Genomic DNA, 16,715 nt, shown 5'->3' on the forward strand with positions numbered 1-16,715 from the left:
GCCTGCATATTGACGGTGATACTCCGATCAGCTGTTTTCAATGCGGCAGTTTAACACATGGTTCAGGGTTGACAGACATGAAATGTAAAGTAAAAATATTTTTACTTGTAATATATAAAGCTATTTGTTTTCAGTTACATCGCTCGCAAGTCATAGACTTTAAAACGAGTGTTGAATATCTGGACAAGGCCCGCCTCAGCAAGCAGTGTTGGATACGAAACGAAGAGGGAGAGGTCATCAACACCCTTAGCCAGAGGGTCACCGACCTGACAGGATTGAGCATGGAGTCTGCGGAGCCGTTCCAAGTGGCCAATTATGGTACCGGAGGGCATTACGAACCTCACATGGACTTTTCTAAGGTTAAAACATTATTAATTTAACAAAATGTAGCAAAAGTAGCCATAAACAAAACGCGTGTGACAGCCTTCAGCACATTAGCGACCTCTACAAGTAACCTCATACCGGTACCTGTTTTGCTACCAGAAATTATTAGCTTGATAGCGTAGATGGAAAATAAAAAAGCATTGATAGCAGTAAGAACTAAGAGTGGAAGATTATCGAGTTATCTTTGTGAGAGAACACATCTGATAACTGATAGCCAGATCAAACAGCTGTGTTCTCCGAACTTTCTTCGTTTTTTTTCCCTTTCTCCTTTTCCTTTCCGCCATTTCATTTCGCCTCACAACAATCCTGAATCATTATTTTTACTCATCTTAATCTTTTTTCAGAAAGGGGAAAACAAGGGTTTTAACATAGAAAACAACAGAGACGGAAACAGGCTGGCAACATTTATATTTTACGTATGTATAATACAGTCTCCTAGATTGAATAATTATTGTAAAAACAAATTGACATCTGGGCTAATATATTATAGATGGTTCATATTTGACTCACCAGATTATAATCGTGTTTTGTTTTCCATCAGTTATCAGACGTAGAGCAGGGGGGGCGCACTGTGTTCCCCGAGCTGGGGGTGGGGGTCACTCCTCGGAAAGGGAGCGCCCTCTTCTGGTACAACCTGCACCCGTCGGGCGAGGGGAACTACGCTGCCCTGCACGGGGCCTGCCCTGTACTGCAAGGCACCAAGTGGAGTAAGTTTAACACTTGTTCTGTCGGTTTTCAGATGTGAATCAGGGGGGAATAATTTGCTTAAATCAGTGATTGTATGTAATTACGATAATACTTGAGAATCTCTAATCGTATGTGATTATTTTAATTAAATTATGTAACTTTAACCTCGAAATTGAAAAACTAAAAGAGTAATGCCTTGGAATATTTACAATGGGGTATTATAAATTTAATAGTTTTGATGTCGATGTTAGTCTAATAAAATTTTTATGTCAATGTTAAGTGTCACGACGGTGATGGTTGTTTAGCTATATTAATGTTCTGTATGTTTACAGTTGCCAATAAATGGATTCGCCAGCGAGGACAGGAGCTTCGTGTGCCGTGTGACCTGGAGTACCAAGATGAAGGAATGGCTAAGACTTATCCCGCACCGGTGCCCAGATATAATCATTCCGAACTCCACACTATGTAAAACGTTGCTTGTACTTTGGGCTGCAAAAGAGCTACTGTTTATTCAATACCTACAAAAATAAATTTTAAATTTAAAAATGTTCATTAAAATCTGTAGTTTCTGATTTTGCTATGGAAAATATCACCTTGGCAGGATGTACTTATTTTACGGTTGTTTATAAAAATATCACCTTGGTAGTATGTAGGTACTTAAATTACAGTTGTTTATAAAAAAAAAATTTGCCCCATTAACTTATTTACGTGATACATTGTCATTAAATAATTATTAATATAATATAATAGCTGTGTTAAAGAACTGATACGCATTGAGGAGATCCTTGACTCTAAGGACGGGTTGTTTCACAGAATTTGAACAATTCATCAAATTTTAAAGTTCTGTTATTATTTCAGTTCTGCGAAGCTACTGGCCCATAATGATATAGTGGCAGAACTTGATAAGAATTTTCACAGAGCTTGAAATTTAAAGAATTGTTCAAATTCTGTGAAACAACCCGTCCTTAGCCCAGACTCGGCTTCGTCTGCCATTATTTCAATACCATCATGGCCTATGGAGCTTTCGGCACGAAATATGTAATGTCAGTAAATTAGAGAAGACGAACATTGTTCTCCAAATCTCCCTCGTCAAACCAAGTGGGAGCGGAGTTTCACTACCCGTCAGACCAAGTAAGAAATAAAACTTTTGAAAGCGGCTCCAGTTTTTACTGCTAAATGCAGAGCCATTTTTGAATCCCTAAAATACATTTATGATAAAAAAATTAAACTCCTCCCTTTTCCACTACCCAGAAGACGATTACTGAATTGAAATCCACACAAAAATTAAAGTTTCCCTTTTCCACTACCCAGAAGACGATTACTGCATTGAAATCCACACAAAAATTAAAATCCTCCCTTTTCCACTACCCAGAAGACGATTACTGTATTGGAATCCACACAAAAATTCTTACAATTTTTTAAGCATTCATTTCACAGACATAGGAATTAATAGACGAGAAGATAATGGCGAGGGGTAAAATCAACTGTTGAAGAACGAAGGGCGTAAGGCTGACTGTGATTCGTCAATAAATCAATCTGACAGTAAATAGGCATCTCGCATTATAATATCACCATTTACTTCTTAAAAGTAAAATCTGCTTTTGAATGAATAGACATTTTTACATGGGAAAAAAATTCGGTTCTATTTTCAGAGTCGAATATTTCGTTTAAGTATTTAGTTAAGACACTTTTATAAATGTTCATAATTTACTTCCCAGCAACCAACCAGCTTTGTGTTTCGCGTCCAGACGTTTCTCGGTGTGATAGTATATGTTTCTAAAACTGATCTATATTATACGATGTGAATATGCTTAAAATAAAGTAAAATAATGCTTATATATGGAATGTAATACGACAATTGGGTTTATTCTCTTTTTCACATCTATTTTTACAAGTTTTCATAGTACAAGTCAACATTTTGCCGTGTTATTTCGTAAAATGAACCGATGATGCCTCGACCATAGTTCGCACAAGAATGATGACGTCACGTTTTCAAATTTCACTTGAGGCCATACGCGAGCCCAGCCGGCTCCAATGGAACCGGTATGGGGAGTGGGGATAATACGCTTTTAATCACTTAGGGCAGGTCTACTAATATTCATATGTCTATGATTCATTTACATTTCTAAGCCATCAAAGACAGAGTTGTTAGCCGCTTTAATATTTTTTACGTATGAGCAAAAAAAGTGGTGAAATTATACATGGGTTACCATTGCATCAATGTAGGTCAACTAATTTTTTAAAAAAAAATCGAATTCTCTAATTATTTAACGTAAAATAAATAATTTACCATATGCACATAAAATTCATTCAAATGTATGAAAGAAAACGAACAACTCACGCCGCTAGTGCAACATGTTTCCATCAGGATATATGGGAAATATCAGAAGTTGGAGGTATTATTAATATTGTGAGGTATTTGGTTTGGCTTATTTTTATTGCAATTTAGGTAGGTACTTGTAATTACTACTAAATTTTTACCTGCTCTTACAAACAATCACCTCTACCTCAATAAAAAAATAGTTCAAGAATAAAAAAATAAAAATTTCGAAATTAAACAAAAGAAGTCAAGTAGTAAAAACCTTCACTATTCAGTTATACATATTTTTTTCTTATTTCTTCATAATATTTTCTACAATTTTATACCTGAATTTACTGCAAAATGTTGTTTCTCCGCGTGTTTGTTTATATTGTGATGTGTTCAGGAGCGTGGGCCGACTTATTCTCGGCACTGGTGGGGATGGAGGACATGGTGGCTACTGAGGGGGCTCTGCTGGACTCCCTGCAGGCCTACTTGAAGAGTCAGGAAGATCATCTTAAAGTGCTCAGGAAGTATGAAAAATTATATTAAACTCTAAATTTTTTTTTTTTCGAAGAAAATTTCTTCTGATAGCCTATCACTTTGTGATGTCACTATTTATTATATTAAAACACAGATAACTTTGTTTACATCACTTAAATACATATAACCTCTACGTGTTTCATGAAGGTGAACTTTGTCCATGAAACATGTAGAAAAAAGTGATGTAAACAAAGTTATTTGTGTTTATACTATTCGGCGTGCAATACAGTGGATGTGGCAAGAAACAAATTTTTCAGGAGAAAGAAAAAACCACAAAACTTATGTTCAGTGATGGTTCGTGTACATTCTCAGTGGGGGTTCAATCAGTGTTTAGAGAGGAAAAATAAATTAATTTAAATCTCCGTTCACATAAAAACCTATGCGATTTTTACCACGCAAATTGTAGGAAAAGTGATCAAAATCCCAACAGTATTTGGTTCTCAAATTCCGCCTCATGCAAAGGCTCTTTAAAAAAACAACATTTGATTGCAACTTAACTGATGGAGACAACTATTTAAGTCGGGGGAGACGTAAACATACACAAAATAGGTTTTTAGGTTGTTAGTTTGAGTTATTTTAATAATTTATGCATATTTTTAACTTTGATTGAGAAAAACGGTAATTCATCTTTTACCATCTCCCCCGACATAAATGTTTTTTCTTTGTGACAAGTACAATATAGATTAAATTTGCAGCAAACATACATAGTCGTTGTGCTTGCAAGACCGGCATGCGAGCTTTACCAAACTTTACAGGGGAAGCAAAAATCTTGCCAGTTTTGTATTCAGATGCGTCAACAAACAACGTTTGAATGAGTTTAGTGCGATAACGGCTAAACTTATGTACATAGCGAGATTGGGCCGATTCCTTGATTTTTTTAAAAATTTTTGCTGTTAAAAGGTTTTACTGAAAACAACGCAACAACGATATATTAGATCGTCTAAATTAAACTAGTGTACTTCCATCAAAAAGATCTCCACAATAAAATGCAGTTGACCCAGATGATACGAGCATTATTAATGCTTAGTTTGATGACCTCACAACATTTTTTTTTCCGTGAGTTCCGCAGTTTTTGAGTCACTGATGAATTGTTTATCAAGTGCTATCATGGATGTGTTTTTGCACTTTGGTACAATACAATAACAGTAGTGACGAGATGCTAACATTCTACCTTGTATTCTTCAATATTTAAAATGGTTAAACTTAAGAATAAAAAAAATGTCTTCGACTCTAAACGGTGCCATACAAAATTAGTATCTGTTGAAACAAAACTAAGGCTCCTTGTGACTGGTGATGCCATACAGACACACCACAGATTTGGTGCGTTTTGGGGAGAACTGAAAAATTAAAACTTTGTAAATTATTTTTAATTTTAAAACTAACTATAACAGTAAAAAAATATACTGGTATTTAAGTTAGAAGTTCAATATTGATTAAAAAATAATAATAAAGGAGTGGAGTTCCTTATTAGAATTTTAATGCATGCAGCCTAATAAAAATCATAAAATCACCTGCTTTTCAGACAGTTTGATGCCTATAATGCAGAATACCATATGGCTACGAAGGATGTGACTAATTATTTGGCAAACCCAATTAATGCTTTCAAAATCATAAAGAGATTGCATTTAGACTGGTGTAAAACGGAAAACATTGTGCGGAATCACAATCCTGTAGGTAAGATTATCACAAGAAACCTACAATTTTGCATAACATGATGAGATAAAAAAATGTAATAAAGATAGATTAACTTCCAATTATATGTATTATTATTATTTTTTTTAAACTAAATGTCGATAAATGCAAAATTATGTCCTTCTATAGATCAAAAAAACCGATTGTCTTCGAATACAAACTTAATAATATTTGCTTAACAACTGTTACATCTATTAAAGACCTTGGTGTCTCTCTTGATAGCAAGCTTTCTTTTCGGGATCACATAACTGCAATCGTTAATAAATCGCTCAAACTACTTGGTTTCATCACTAGAATCACTTCGGACTTCAAAAACGTAAATACCCTTAGAACTCTTTACTGCTCGTTGGTTCGCCCCCATCTTGAATATGCTTGTGTTATTTGGTCTCCTTTTTATGCTGTCCACATTCGACGCATTGAATCTGTTCAACATCGGTTCTTAAGAGGGATTGCTAGGAGGCTAGGTTTAGAAAAAGGCAAATACTCATATGATGAAATTGAACTAACTCTAAACCTCTCTCCTTTGCAAGTCCGTCGGGAAAGAAATGACCTCATTTGCTTCTTCAAAATTATAAATGGTATTACTGATTCACCTACTCTACTGCAACTCATTCCCTTCCATATCCCCTCGCAAAGACTCGGAAATAATGAACTGCTCTTCCTCAACCATCATTCGACAAATTATGGATATTATTCACCATTGTCCAGAATGTGTAGACTGGTCAACTCAAGTCAAAACCTTAACTTTTTTGGGATAAGTCAAAATGATTTTTGCCAGTCGCTAAACAAGTGACGGAATATTATAAGTGTCCTGTGGTCCTGACCCACGGCGTATTCTTGACTTGATTCGACTTGTCACTTTATTTTCTTATATTATATCTACCTTATGTCTTTGCTTTCATGTACCTTTGTCTACTCCTATATTTTTCATTTTACTTTATTAGTGTTATTATTTTGTAATTTGGACGATGTCCGTTAATAAATAAATAAATAAATTATGAATGCTTTACTTATTCCTATTTTCGCTTCTAGCATTTCCTCAAATAATGGAATTAAAAAACGAACTGGTGTTTCCCGATGAAAATGATTTGTTAGCGGCTTCTGATGCTATGTTGAGGCTGCAAAATCTATACATGTTGGATTCTGAAGAAATCTCAAATGGAAAACTTAAAGGCATACAGTACAGGTACCTAATGCTCATATTGTACGATAAACATTATTATTATTCTTCTTCTGTCATATATGGTAGGGGGATCAGAAAGGGACAACTAGGATCTACGAGCCATTCTAGGGCCTCGGGCGTTGCCCCGTGGACCTCGTCAATTCGTTGACCATATGTCCATTAGTCTACACCGCACCGCATTCATACATCGCCTACTCTTTAAGCCCTCACCTATGCACAACGGCTGTGGGAGCACCTTATCCAATTGATGTAGGAACTGGTCATGTGTGCCCACACAAAGTTTTTATTTATTTATTAAAACTAAGAACTGGGAAGTGTTGCTGCAACCCTTTCTGTTTACACACTGACACTCTGACAGCCAAGTTGGACGCCGATGGCGCTTGATCAAACGTAGTTTATTAAAGTGCTGGTAAATAAGCAAGATAAATTGCCTATTATTGCCTATTGCCGAACAATTGTCTTAGCCATCAATAGACTTGCAGGACCAAGGTGTTGGTTGTCAATATTGTTGGGTACGAGAGACATAACCTCATAATGCATTTGGGCATGGTATATATAAATTACATGTTCACGCTACACACAAAATGAATAATCTCCCTCTCCTTCTCTACCGCGTGCTGTATATCACGTAATATCATAACTTTTTTTGGGATCTGTTACCTGGATAGCTGACCCTAATTTACCCGATGAAAGATAAATTTCGAATATCGCTCGGCTAGAATAGGGAGAACTAAAAAATACAAGGACTGAACTGAACTGAATAATATATACCCAAAGGTACTTAATTTAACTATTTTTCTAGTATTCCAATGACAGCCAGCGATTGCTTTGAGTTAGGCTATCAGCTAACCAACATGGAATTGTTTGAAAACGCAACCACCTGGTACACTGTTGCATTGAATAAATATGAAGATGATGATCATAATCCAATTGACAAAAGCCTAATTCTAGAATGGCTTGTATATTCGTCTTTCAAGCAAGGTACTATGTACATTTTTATATGTATTCATTTTTCTCATATTTCACAGTTATCAACCATCTCTACAACTGTCTTGTTTTAGGGCCAAAAAATCTGATTAATTTATATTATTTTATTCCTCGTTTATGTTCTAAGAGGATGAATATGACTGTGTTTGTCCATACATTTTAGAGTTGTTACTACATAGTGAAATCAGATAGTAGGTAAAGGTGTTTCAATAAGAGCACAATAATTCAAGGTTTAATAAAACATGGTTTTTTGTAGCAAAGTATTGAAAAATTAATTGAGTTATAATGTATATACATTTGGGAATTATGTATGAAACTAAAAAAATCTGGCAAATGACCGCCACGGCTTCGCTGGCACATGCAATCTTTTGGCAAAATTGTATGACGAATCAACGTCCCTGGACTCTCGGCCACACTGCGAACTGCCGTGATGTTTGCATTTTTATCGCATTTTATTTTTCATTGCGTGATTAATTGCATTTTTACCTATATGTTACAGTATGTAATTTTTATGCAATTGTATATTTTTGTCTGTAAATTAACTGAGTTTTTGTAACTGGATAGTTCACACATAAGTGAGAACATCTGTAAAAACTCAGTATAAATAAATGTTTTGTTTTGAACGACCCCTACGAGCTGGTGTGGTGTGTTTCACATCACAAACCGAACCAGTACTAGAATTTTTCGATTATTCTTTTCAAAGTAGGTGAATTAAGATCATTATTTCGACCGAATAATGAACGCACTTTACGAATCATGGCAATAAAACTTTCACCATTTTGTTAATAATGTTTAACAATCAGGGCCCGCTGTTCTATCACATAATGCTCCATGTTTACTAACTCCCATCTCCCATCTATTTAAATTATATTTTAGGTGACATAGATAAAGCGTTGAGTGTAACCAGGGATCTACTTCAGTGGGATCCTGGAAATGAATGGGCTCAGAGTCAGTTGTCTGTCTTCACAGAAATCAGACAGATGAGAGACACTAAAATGGTAAGTATTTATATACTACTGTAAAAATATATATCTCAGTGGCTGACAGGCATCGTAGGTTCAATTCCTCTGCTGGCTAAGGCCTCCATCAATGCACAAGCAACATCTTCTGCTTATAATGACAGTAGAATATTTTCAAATATTGTGAGGTTATTCGTAACCCTTTTTAAATATACATTTAAGTATATAAAAATACATATATAATATAAACAAAACTTTGTTTCAACTTAATTACCACAAGAAACAACCGGTCTGGGGAGTCGTAAAACATGCACATAATGGGTCATTAGGTTCTTAGTTTGGGTTATTTAAATAATTTGTGCATATTTAGATTGAAACATGTGCGTAGCGAGTGTGGCGAAACCATCGCTCAGGGAGTGGAAACCAGTGGTGACGCATGTGTCTGTGAGACCGGGTTTTTAGAAAACCGCTAATATTTTTTTCCCCTCCGTCGATTTGGGATGTGATTGTGAGTAGCTGCCTGATTGCGCATCCTTGATTGACAGTACATCTCGCGACGGCGACGTGGGCGCATGTTACGGAGTCTGTGAGACCGGCGTCACCAAATATATAAGTGAAATTGAGATTATAATTATTATAGAGACGGTATTTTATTTAATGTCCCATTTTTATGAAAAAACAAAGGTGCACTTTTCTAAAATAATATCCTACATTTACAGAAGTTATGTAGTATTGGAGTCCCAGAGACCATTGTCACCAACTATGTAAGTCGATTTTGCATCACCACTGGCGGGTTAAAATCCGTCGGGTAGGTGCTGAAACATCCTGTATTTGTTCAATTTTAAATTTAATTTGTTAACCCGTTTATAATCTTTAGTAAGTAGTATAAAACTAAAACCATACAGAGGTTTTAAACGGTGAAAAACAGTACTTTAAATTATGAGATATCTGTTGTTGTTAAAATAGAGGTAGTGCAAAAATGTGGGAAAAATACTGTTGCCAGCAACTAAATAGTAACATGGTGTTCAAAATTGGTAGACTGGTGGTAGACCACCATTTAGAATTGAAACATTGCTTGAAATAGCTTTACAGTGCTTGATTACCACATCTGAATAGCCCATCTCTTTCCCTCTCCCACTACCTTCAGCCTCATAACATGCCACAATTGGGGATGCCATGGTCTATCTGGCTCCAGATGGTACCTCCCCATTTCTTTCCCTCTCCCACTACCTTCAGCCTCATAACATGCCACAATTGGGGATGCCATGGTCTATCTGGCTCCAGATGGTACCTCCCCATTTCTTTCCCTCTCCCACTACCTTCAGCCTCATAACATGCCACAATTGGGGATGCCATGGTCTATCTGGCTCCAGATGGTACCTCCCCATCTCTTTCCCTCTCCCACTACCTTCAGCCTCATAACCTGCCACAATTGGGGATGCCATAGTCTATCTGGCTCCAGATGGTACCTCCCCATTTCTTTCCCTCTCCCACTACCTTCAGCCTCATAACATGCCACAATTAGGGATGCCATGGTCTATCTGGCTCCAGATGGTACCTCCCCATTTCTTTCCCTCTCCCACTACCTTCAGCCTCATAACATGCCACAATTGGGGATGCCATGGTCTATCTGGCTCCAGATCGTACCTCCCCATTTCTTTCCCTCTCCCACTACCTTCAGCCTCATAACATGCCACAATTGGGGATGCCATGGTCTATCTGGCTCCAGATGGTACCTCCCCATTTCTTTCCCTCTCCCACTACCTTCAGCCTCATAACATGCCACAATTGGGGATGCCATGGTCTATCTGGCTCCAGATGGTACCTCCCCATTTCTTTCCCTCTCCCACTACCTTCAGCCTCATAACATGCCACAATTGGGGATGCCATGGTCTATCTGGCTCCAGATGGTACCTCCCCATCTCTTTCCCTCTCCCACTACCTTCAGCCTCATAACCTGCCACAATTGGGGATGCCATGGTCTATCTGGCTCCAGATGGTACCTCCCCATTTCTTTCCCTCTCCCACTACCTTCAGCCTCATAACATGCCACAATTGGGGATGCCATGGTCTATCTGGCTCCAGATGGTACCTTCCCATTTCTTTCCCTCTCCCACTACCTTCAGCCTCATAACATGCCACAATTGGGGATGCCATGGTCTATCTGGCTCCAGATGGTACCTCCCCATTTCTTTCCCTCTCCCACTACCTTCAGCCTGATAACATGCCACAATTGGGGATGCCATGGTCTATCTGGCTCCTGATGGTACCTCCCCATTTCTTTCCCTCTCCCACTACCTTCAGCCTCATAACATGCCACAATTGGGGATGCCATGGTCTATCTCAAAGATATTAGAAGAACGAGATATGCTATGTTGGCCGCCGGACCGTAGCCGGAGTACTACCTAATTAGGGTACTTTGAACGGTATCGGGACGTGTACGCACAGAAATCTGTTCTATGTATTAGTGCGGATACCTTAGCGCAAGCGAAGGTGTGCAGTAGTATTGGTGAACAAAACCGGCGACACTCGGCAAAACAATTCCACTCAGTACGAACTGCGCATAGCACATCTCGTTCTTCTAATATCTTTGGTCTATCTGGTTCCAGATGGTACCTCCCCATTTCTTTCCCTCTCCCACTACCTTCAGCCTCATAACATGCCACAATTGGGGATGCCATGGTCTATCTGGCTCCAGATGGTACCTCCCCATTTCTTTCCCTCTCCCACTACCTTCAGCCTGATAACATGCCACAATTGGGGATGCCATGGTCTATCTGGCTCCAGATGGTACCTCCCCATTTCTTTCCCTCTCCCACTACCTTCAGCCTCATAACATGCCACAATTGGGGATGCCATGGTCTATCTGGCTCCAGATGGTACCTCCCCATTTCTTTCCCTCTCCCACTACCTTCAGCCTCGTAACATGCCACAATTGGGGATGCCATGGTCTATCTGGCTCCAGATGGTACCTCCCCATCTCTTTCCCTCTCCCACTACCTTCAGCCTCATAACATGCCACAATTGGGGATGCCATGGTCTATCTGGCTCCAGATGGTACCTCCCCATCTCTTTCCCTCTCCCACTACCTTCAGCCTGATAACATGCCACAATTGGGGATGCCATGGTCTATCTGGCTCCAGATGGTACCTCCCCATTTCTTTCCCTCTCCCACTACCTTCAGCCTCATAACCTGCCACAATTGGGGATGCCATGGTCTATCTGGCTCCAGTTGGTACCTCCCCATCTCTTTCCCTCTCCCACTACCTTCAGCCTCATAACATGCCACAATTGGGGATGCCATGGTCTATCTGGCTCCAGATGGTACCTCCCCATCTCTTTCCCTCTCCCACTACCTTCAGCCTCATAACATGCCACAATTGAGGATGCCATGGTCTATCTGGCCCCAGATGGTTGGGACTCTTATATAATATTCATATAATTGCCTCAAGCTGAGGATCATGATCCAAATGCCCTGATAATAAAAGTTATCCGTAGTTATGACATGTTTTCAGTGGGAAGTTCTAAATGAAGATAAGCCAAGAAAAACATACTTTTTTGAAAACTATGCAGAGTTATGCCGAGACGAACTGGATCTTCCAGAAGATACCAAAAAACAGTAATCCACCTTGAAATGTTTTTAAAATTATTTTTACAATAAGGTCATTTTCTTTTACTCCCAGTTATAATAACATAACAGAATAACATAATTATTCCAATCTTGTGATGTTTTCATTTGTTTGCTTGCATTGTAATGAGAGTGTATTTTCAGCTTGAAGTGTCGTTACTTGACAAAGTACAATCCCTTCTTGAGGCTGGCTCCGGTCAAAGTTGAGGAGTATTACTTAGACCCGTATGTCGTTGTATTTTATGATGTCATCCATGACAATGAAATCAAATTCTTGCAAGAAATTGCCAGATCAAGGGTAAATATAAAATATTGTACATACCGGAGAAAAAAAAAATTTATCACCATCACTTTTTGAAATGGGATAACTCTAGCATACTAATTACTTGACAATTCACATGAGTGCTACTAATTTCATTGTATGCAAATTCAGAATGACAACTTACGTCCCACTAAAATAATGAATTTAACCTTTCCGGGAGTATGGACGCTAATGAACAACGGTACACACTTTCGCCAAAGGAGTATGGACGGCTATGGACGACAGGCGTCGCATAGATACGCCTCGATTCTGTAAATATGCATCGTATTGCCATCTTTGGGCATATTCCTGTAACTTTACACCAATTTTAAACATTTTACATCATTATCGACAGAGATATCGGCCGTTATTTATTTTGCATAAAGCATACATTTAATCAAAAAATATATATTTTTATTTATGTAAAAAAAACTCACTCCCCAGAGCACGGCCAGCATTAGGTAACTTACTCCCGGAAAGTTTAATATTTAACTGTCATTATAATCCAAAACAAAAGCATGAAATTCTGAAAATCGTTATTCCAATATGTAATTATTGTTAAATCGTACAATGCATATTAATTTTCAGTTAGAGCTCTCGGAAGTCGAAAATGATAAAACAGGCGGTGGTAGTGTGAGCACGGTCCGCATCAGCAAACAGTGCTGGATAGATAATGAAGAGGGAGAGGTCATTAATACCCTTAGTAAGAGGGTTACCGACCTGACGGGGCTGAGCATGGAGTCAGCGGAGCCGTTCCAAGTGGCCAATTATGGCACAGGAGGGCATTACGAACCTCACGTGGACTTTTCTAAGGTTGGAAGAATACTAAAATTTTAAAAAATGTTGCCATTTTGGCCAAAAAAAACTCACAGCACATTAGCGACGTCTGTAGGAAAACTCATAACAGCCTTCAGCACATTAGCAATCTCTGCAGTTAAACTCATACGAACGCCTTAAGGGCATTACCGACCTCTGCAGACAAACTCACATGACAGCCTTCAGGGCATTAGCGACACCTTCAGGTAAACTCATACGAAAGCCTTCAGCACATTAGTGACACCTGCAGGTAAACTCTCACGACAGCCTTCAGCACATTAGCAATCTCTGCAGGTAAACTCGCACTGATGACTGATCCTGGCTTGCCCTTGTAGCTCTTGGCTGTGCGTTCGTCTTTGCCGGTAAATGTCATCGTCGTCCGTCAGCTTACTCTTCATGATTTACCCTAGATACTTTGTTTCCTCTACTACTTTCAGAAGCTCACCGTTCAGGAGAGCTGGTGGAATACTTTTCAGACCCAGTCCTTATCTGATGGCCAACAGTGCATGATGGTATTATTAACCAGATCCAAACAGTTGGTTTCTCCTAACCACATTCCTTACACCTTCCTTCCCACCATATTTTTCACCTCATAACAGTTCCCAATGTTATTTTTACTCTATGCAAATTATGTTTTCAGAAAAATGATCAACAAAGCATCACAGAAAAAATAGATGGCCACAGACTTGCAACATTCATATATTACGTACGTATAATACAGTCTCTGATATCTAAAGGCGTGTCACTCGCGGCAAAATGTTTTCAAAATATCCGACAAAAATAAAAACATTGTTTTTGTTTTCCGTAGCCGATGGAAAACAAAAAAACGTTATGTGTCCCGACACAATGTTTTTATTTGTGTTGGATGCTTTGAAAACATTTTGTCACTGGAGACCCGTTTTAATAATATTTACTCATCACCATCTTCTTCCCCTTGACCTGTATTCGGGTCGGGGAACCAACGCCTCGACAAGGTGCCTCCTACTGTGACTTCTACTTTGGCTGGCCTCTGTTCATAATAGGCCCACCCTTTCGTCGCACAACCTGTGGCATTACTTCTCTTGACTTAGTTTCCTTGGCTAACATACAGAATTTTACTAACCAGAATGTGATGTTGTTTTGTTGTTCCGAAAGTTATCAGACGTGGCGTATGGTGGGCGCACAGTGTTCCCTACGCTGGGGGTGGGGGTTACCCCACGGAAAGGGAGCGCACTCTTCTGGTTCAACCTGCACCCATCGGGCGAAGGAAACTATGCCACCTTGCACGGGGCCTGCCCCGTGCTACAAGGAACCAAGTGGAGTAAGTTTAATATACTTGTTCTGTCAGTTATCAGAAGTGGATCAGGGGGGTAATTTATTGAATTAATCAATTGTACGGTAATTATAACTGAAACTGTAATTTTACAAACATGTAAATATTTTTATTGCGATTGATTTTTCAGATATGTTATGCTTCCTCCACCTTTCGCCAATATTTTAGACATCCTTGTAGCGACACTGTGAGGACTAATACCCTGATATCGTATTATTATTGTAATATTCATCACAATAATATTCGGCCGTGAGAATCTTAAATCGTATATGAATATTTTAATTAATTTTAATAAAATAACCTTTACCTTGACACAGAACCACTAAAAGGGTTTGATGATTGGGATGATATTTGTGTCAATTTTACGGTCTAATAAAAATTTAATAACTGGTTGGTGTCACGACGGTGATAGTTGTTTATGTTTTAGCTATGAATACCTCCTGTGCATTTACAGTTGCCAACAAATGGATTCACCAGCGAGGACAGGAGCTTCGTGTGCCGTGTAACCTGGAGTACCAAGATGAAGGAATGACTAAAACTTATCCCATGCCGGTGCCCAGATATAATCATTCCCTATAACACACTGTCTAGAACGTTTCTCATACTTTGCGCTATTGAAGAGTTGCAATTTATCCTACAAAATTTTAAAATGTCTATCATAATCTATATCTCTATATTGGCAAGGATGCACTTTTCTATTTTAATTGTATTCGTAGAAATATTTGCTACAATAAATTTACGTGACATATTATAAATGATGTAATAGTAATAATAAACGCACAAATTTGTATTAAAGTACTGTCTCATTGAGGAAAAGACTCATTTTCCATACTGAAAATTTGGGTGCTGAAGCTCCCCCAACAGTCTGCATCACGAAATTTGTAGTTTTTTTTTAATATTTTGAATTTTCAGATCAATGCAACTGTTTTCAGTTTGCAGCGGAATTTCTATCATCAGCTATAAAGTTTCGAAATATCCCTTTTTTTTATTTGTTGCCTTCACACTTCAAGGGTGTGTTCTAGGCTATCATTTCAAAGTGTGTATAGAGGGCAGGTGAATTTATGTGTTTAATTTATTCAAATGGACAAATTTCATAATTTTATGAAAGATTGAAGTTGAGTTGAGAAAAGAGATGAGATGATATTGAACAGAGGTGAGGCAATAACTATCGAAAAATTATACAACAGTCATATATTCCTAGGTCGCTAGATCAACCAAATGAGTAATAATAAACAAAACAATATTTTTAAATATTTATATTGAGGGATCAGTAGGATTTGTAGGTCCAGTTAGGAGTTCTACCGAGCCGAACCCTCTAATATGAATACATCTGGAGTCCCTGAATTATTTTCCCATTTGATCTCTGGTAAGTTGACATGTTGCTCTTGTATTGTTTTGTATTTATTATCCTTATATAATGCACTTGCATAATGTTGATTGACTAGATGATCATTTGTGGAAAAGTGTGTGGAAGGGTTTAGTTTTTCCTGTGGGTAAGATTTAACCCGGACATAAAGTCGGAAAATAATATTTATTTGTTTTTTAATAAGCCCCCTGCATAATCGTATTTAATTATTAGATACATAAATATTAATGTGCTTCGAAATGCCCACATTTATTTTTAAAAAAATACTTATACATTTTACTTAACCAATATTTTAAAAATACATAAAACATAGTAAATACATAATAACTCTAAAAAAAAATCCTTTAACAAATTCAAATATATAAAAAACCACAGAGATAAGGTGCTTTAATTTACCTAAAAAAATAGTTATCATTCGATTGGTGCGTGCCAATTAGATTGCAGAGTAAAAATTATATATTTATAAGTAATAATAAAATAAGTGTTCCAAAAAGTAATGATGGATAAATTAAAGAATTTTTTTTTTCATCTAAATGGCAAAATCCCTGAGAGGTTGTC

At 37.8% G+C, this 16,715-nt stretch overlaps 2 protein-coding genes across 2 annotated transcripts in view; both read left to right on the plus strand.

Moving 5' to 3' along the window:
• LOC149420802 (prolyl 4-hydroxylase subunit alpha-1-like) overlaps window positions 1–1,653 on the plus strand; it is a 32,334-nt gene extending 30,681 nt beyond the window's left edge. Inside the window, exons 10-13 of the mRNA XM_089635121.1 lie at window positions 135–359; window positions 729–800; window positions 926–1,091; window positions 1,404–1,653. Of these exons, the coding sequence (XP_089491247.1) occupies window positions 135–359; window positions 729–800; window positions 926–1,091; window positions 1,404–1,540 (600 nt within the window). The 3' untranslated portion in view covers window positions 1,541–1,653. The remainder of the gene's footprint in view (window positions 1–134; window positions 360–728; window positions 801–925; window positions 1,092–1,403) is intronic.
• A 5,015-nt stretch (window positions 1,654–6,668) lies between these two features.
• LOC149420805 (prolyl 4-hydroxylase subunit alpha-1-like) lies at window positions 6,669–15,562 on the plus strand. The gene is made up of 9 exons (XM_089635224.1): window positions 6,669–6,791; window positions 7,591–7,769; window positions 8,652–8,773; window positions 12,250–12,353; window positions 12,507–12,660; window positions 13,252–13,476; window positions 14,120–14,185; window positions 14,614–14,779; window positions 15,246–15,562. The coding sequence occupies exons 1-9, from the start codon at window positions 6,715–6,717 to the stop codon at window positions 15,368–15,370; spliced, it is 1,218 nt and encodes a 405-aa protein (XP_089491350.1). The 5' UTR covers window positions 6,669–6,714; the 3' UTR covers window positions 15,371–15,562.
• The last annotated feature ends 1,153 nt before the right edge of the window (window positions 15,563–16,715 follow it).

The sequence above is a fragment of the Hesperophylax consimilis genome, chromosome 9 (genome assembly GCF_061612785.1).
Source record: "Hesperophylax consimilis isolate HC1 chromosome 9, BYU_Hcon_1.0, whole genome shotgun sequence".
Classification (NCBI taxonomy): Eukaryota; Metazoa; Arthropoda; class Insecta; order Trichoptera; family Limnephilidae; genus Hesperophylax; species Hesperophylax consimilis.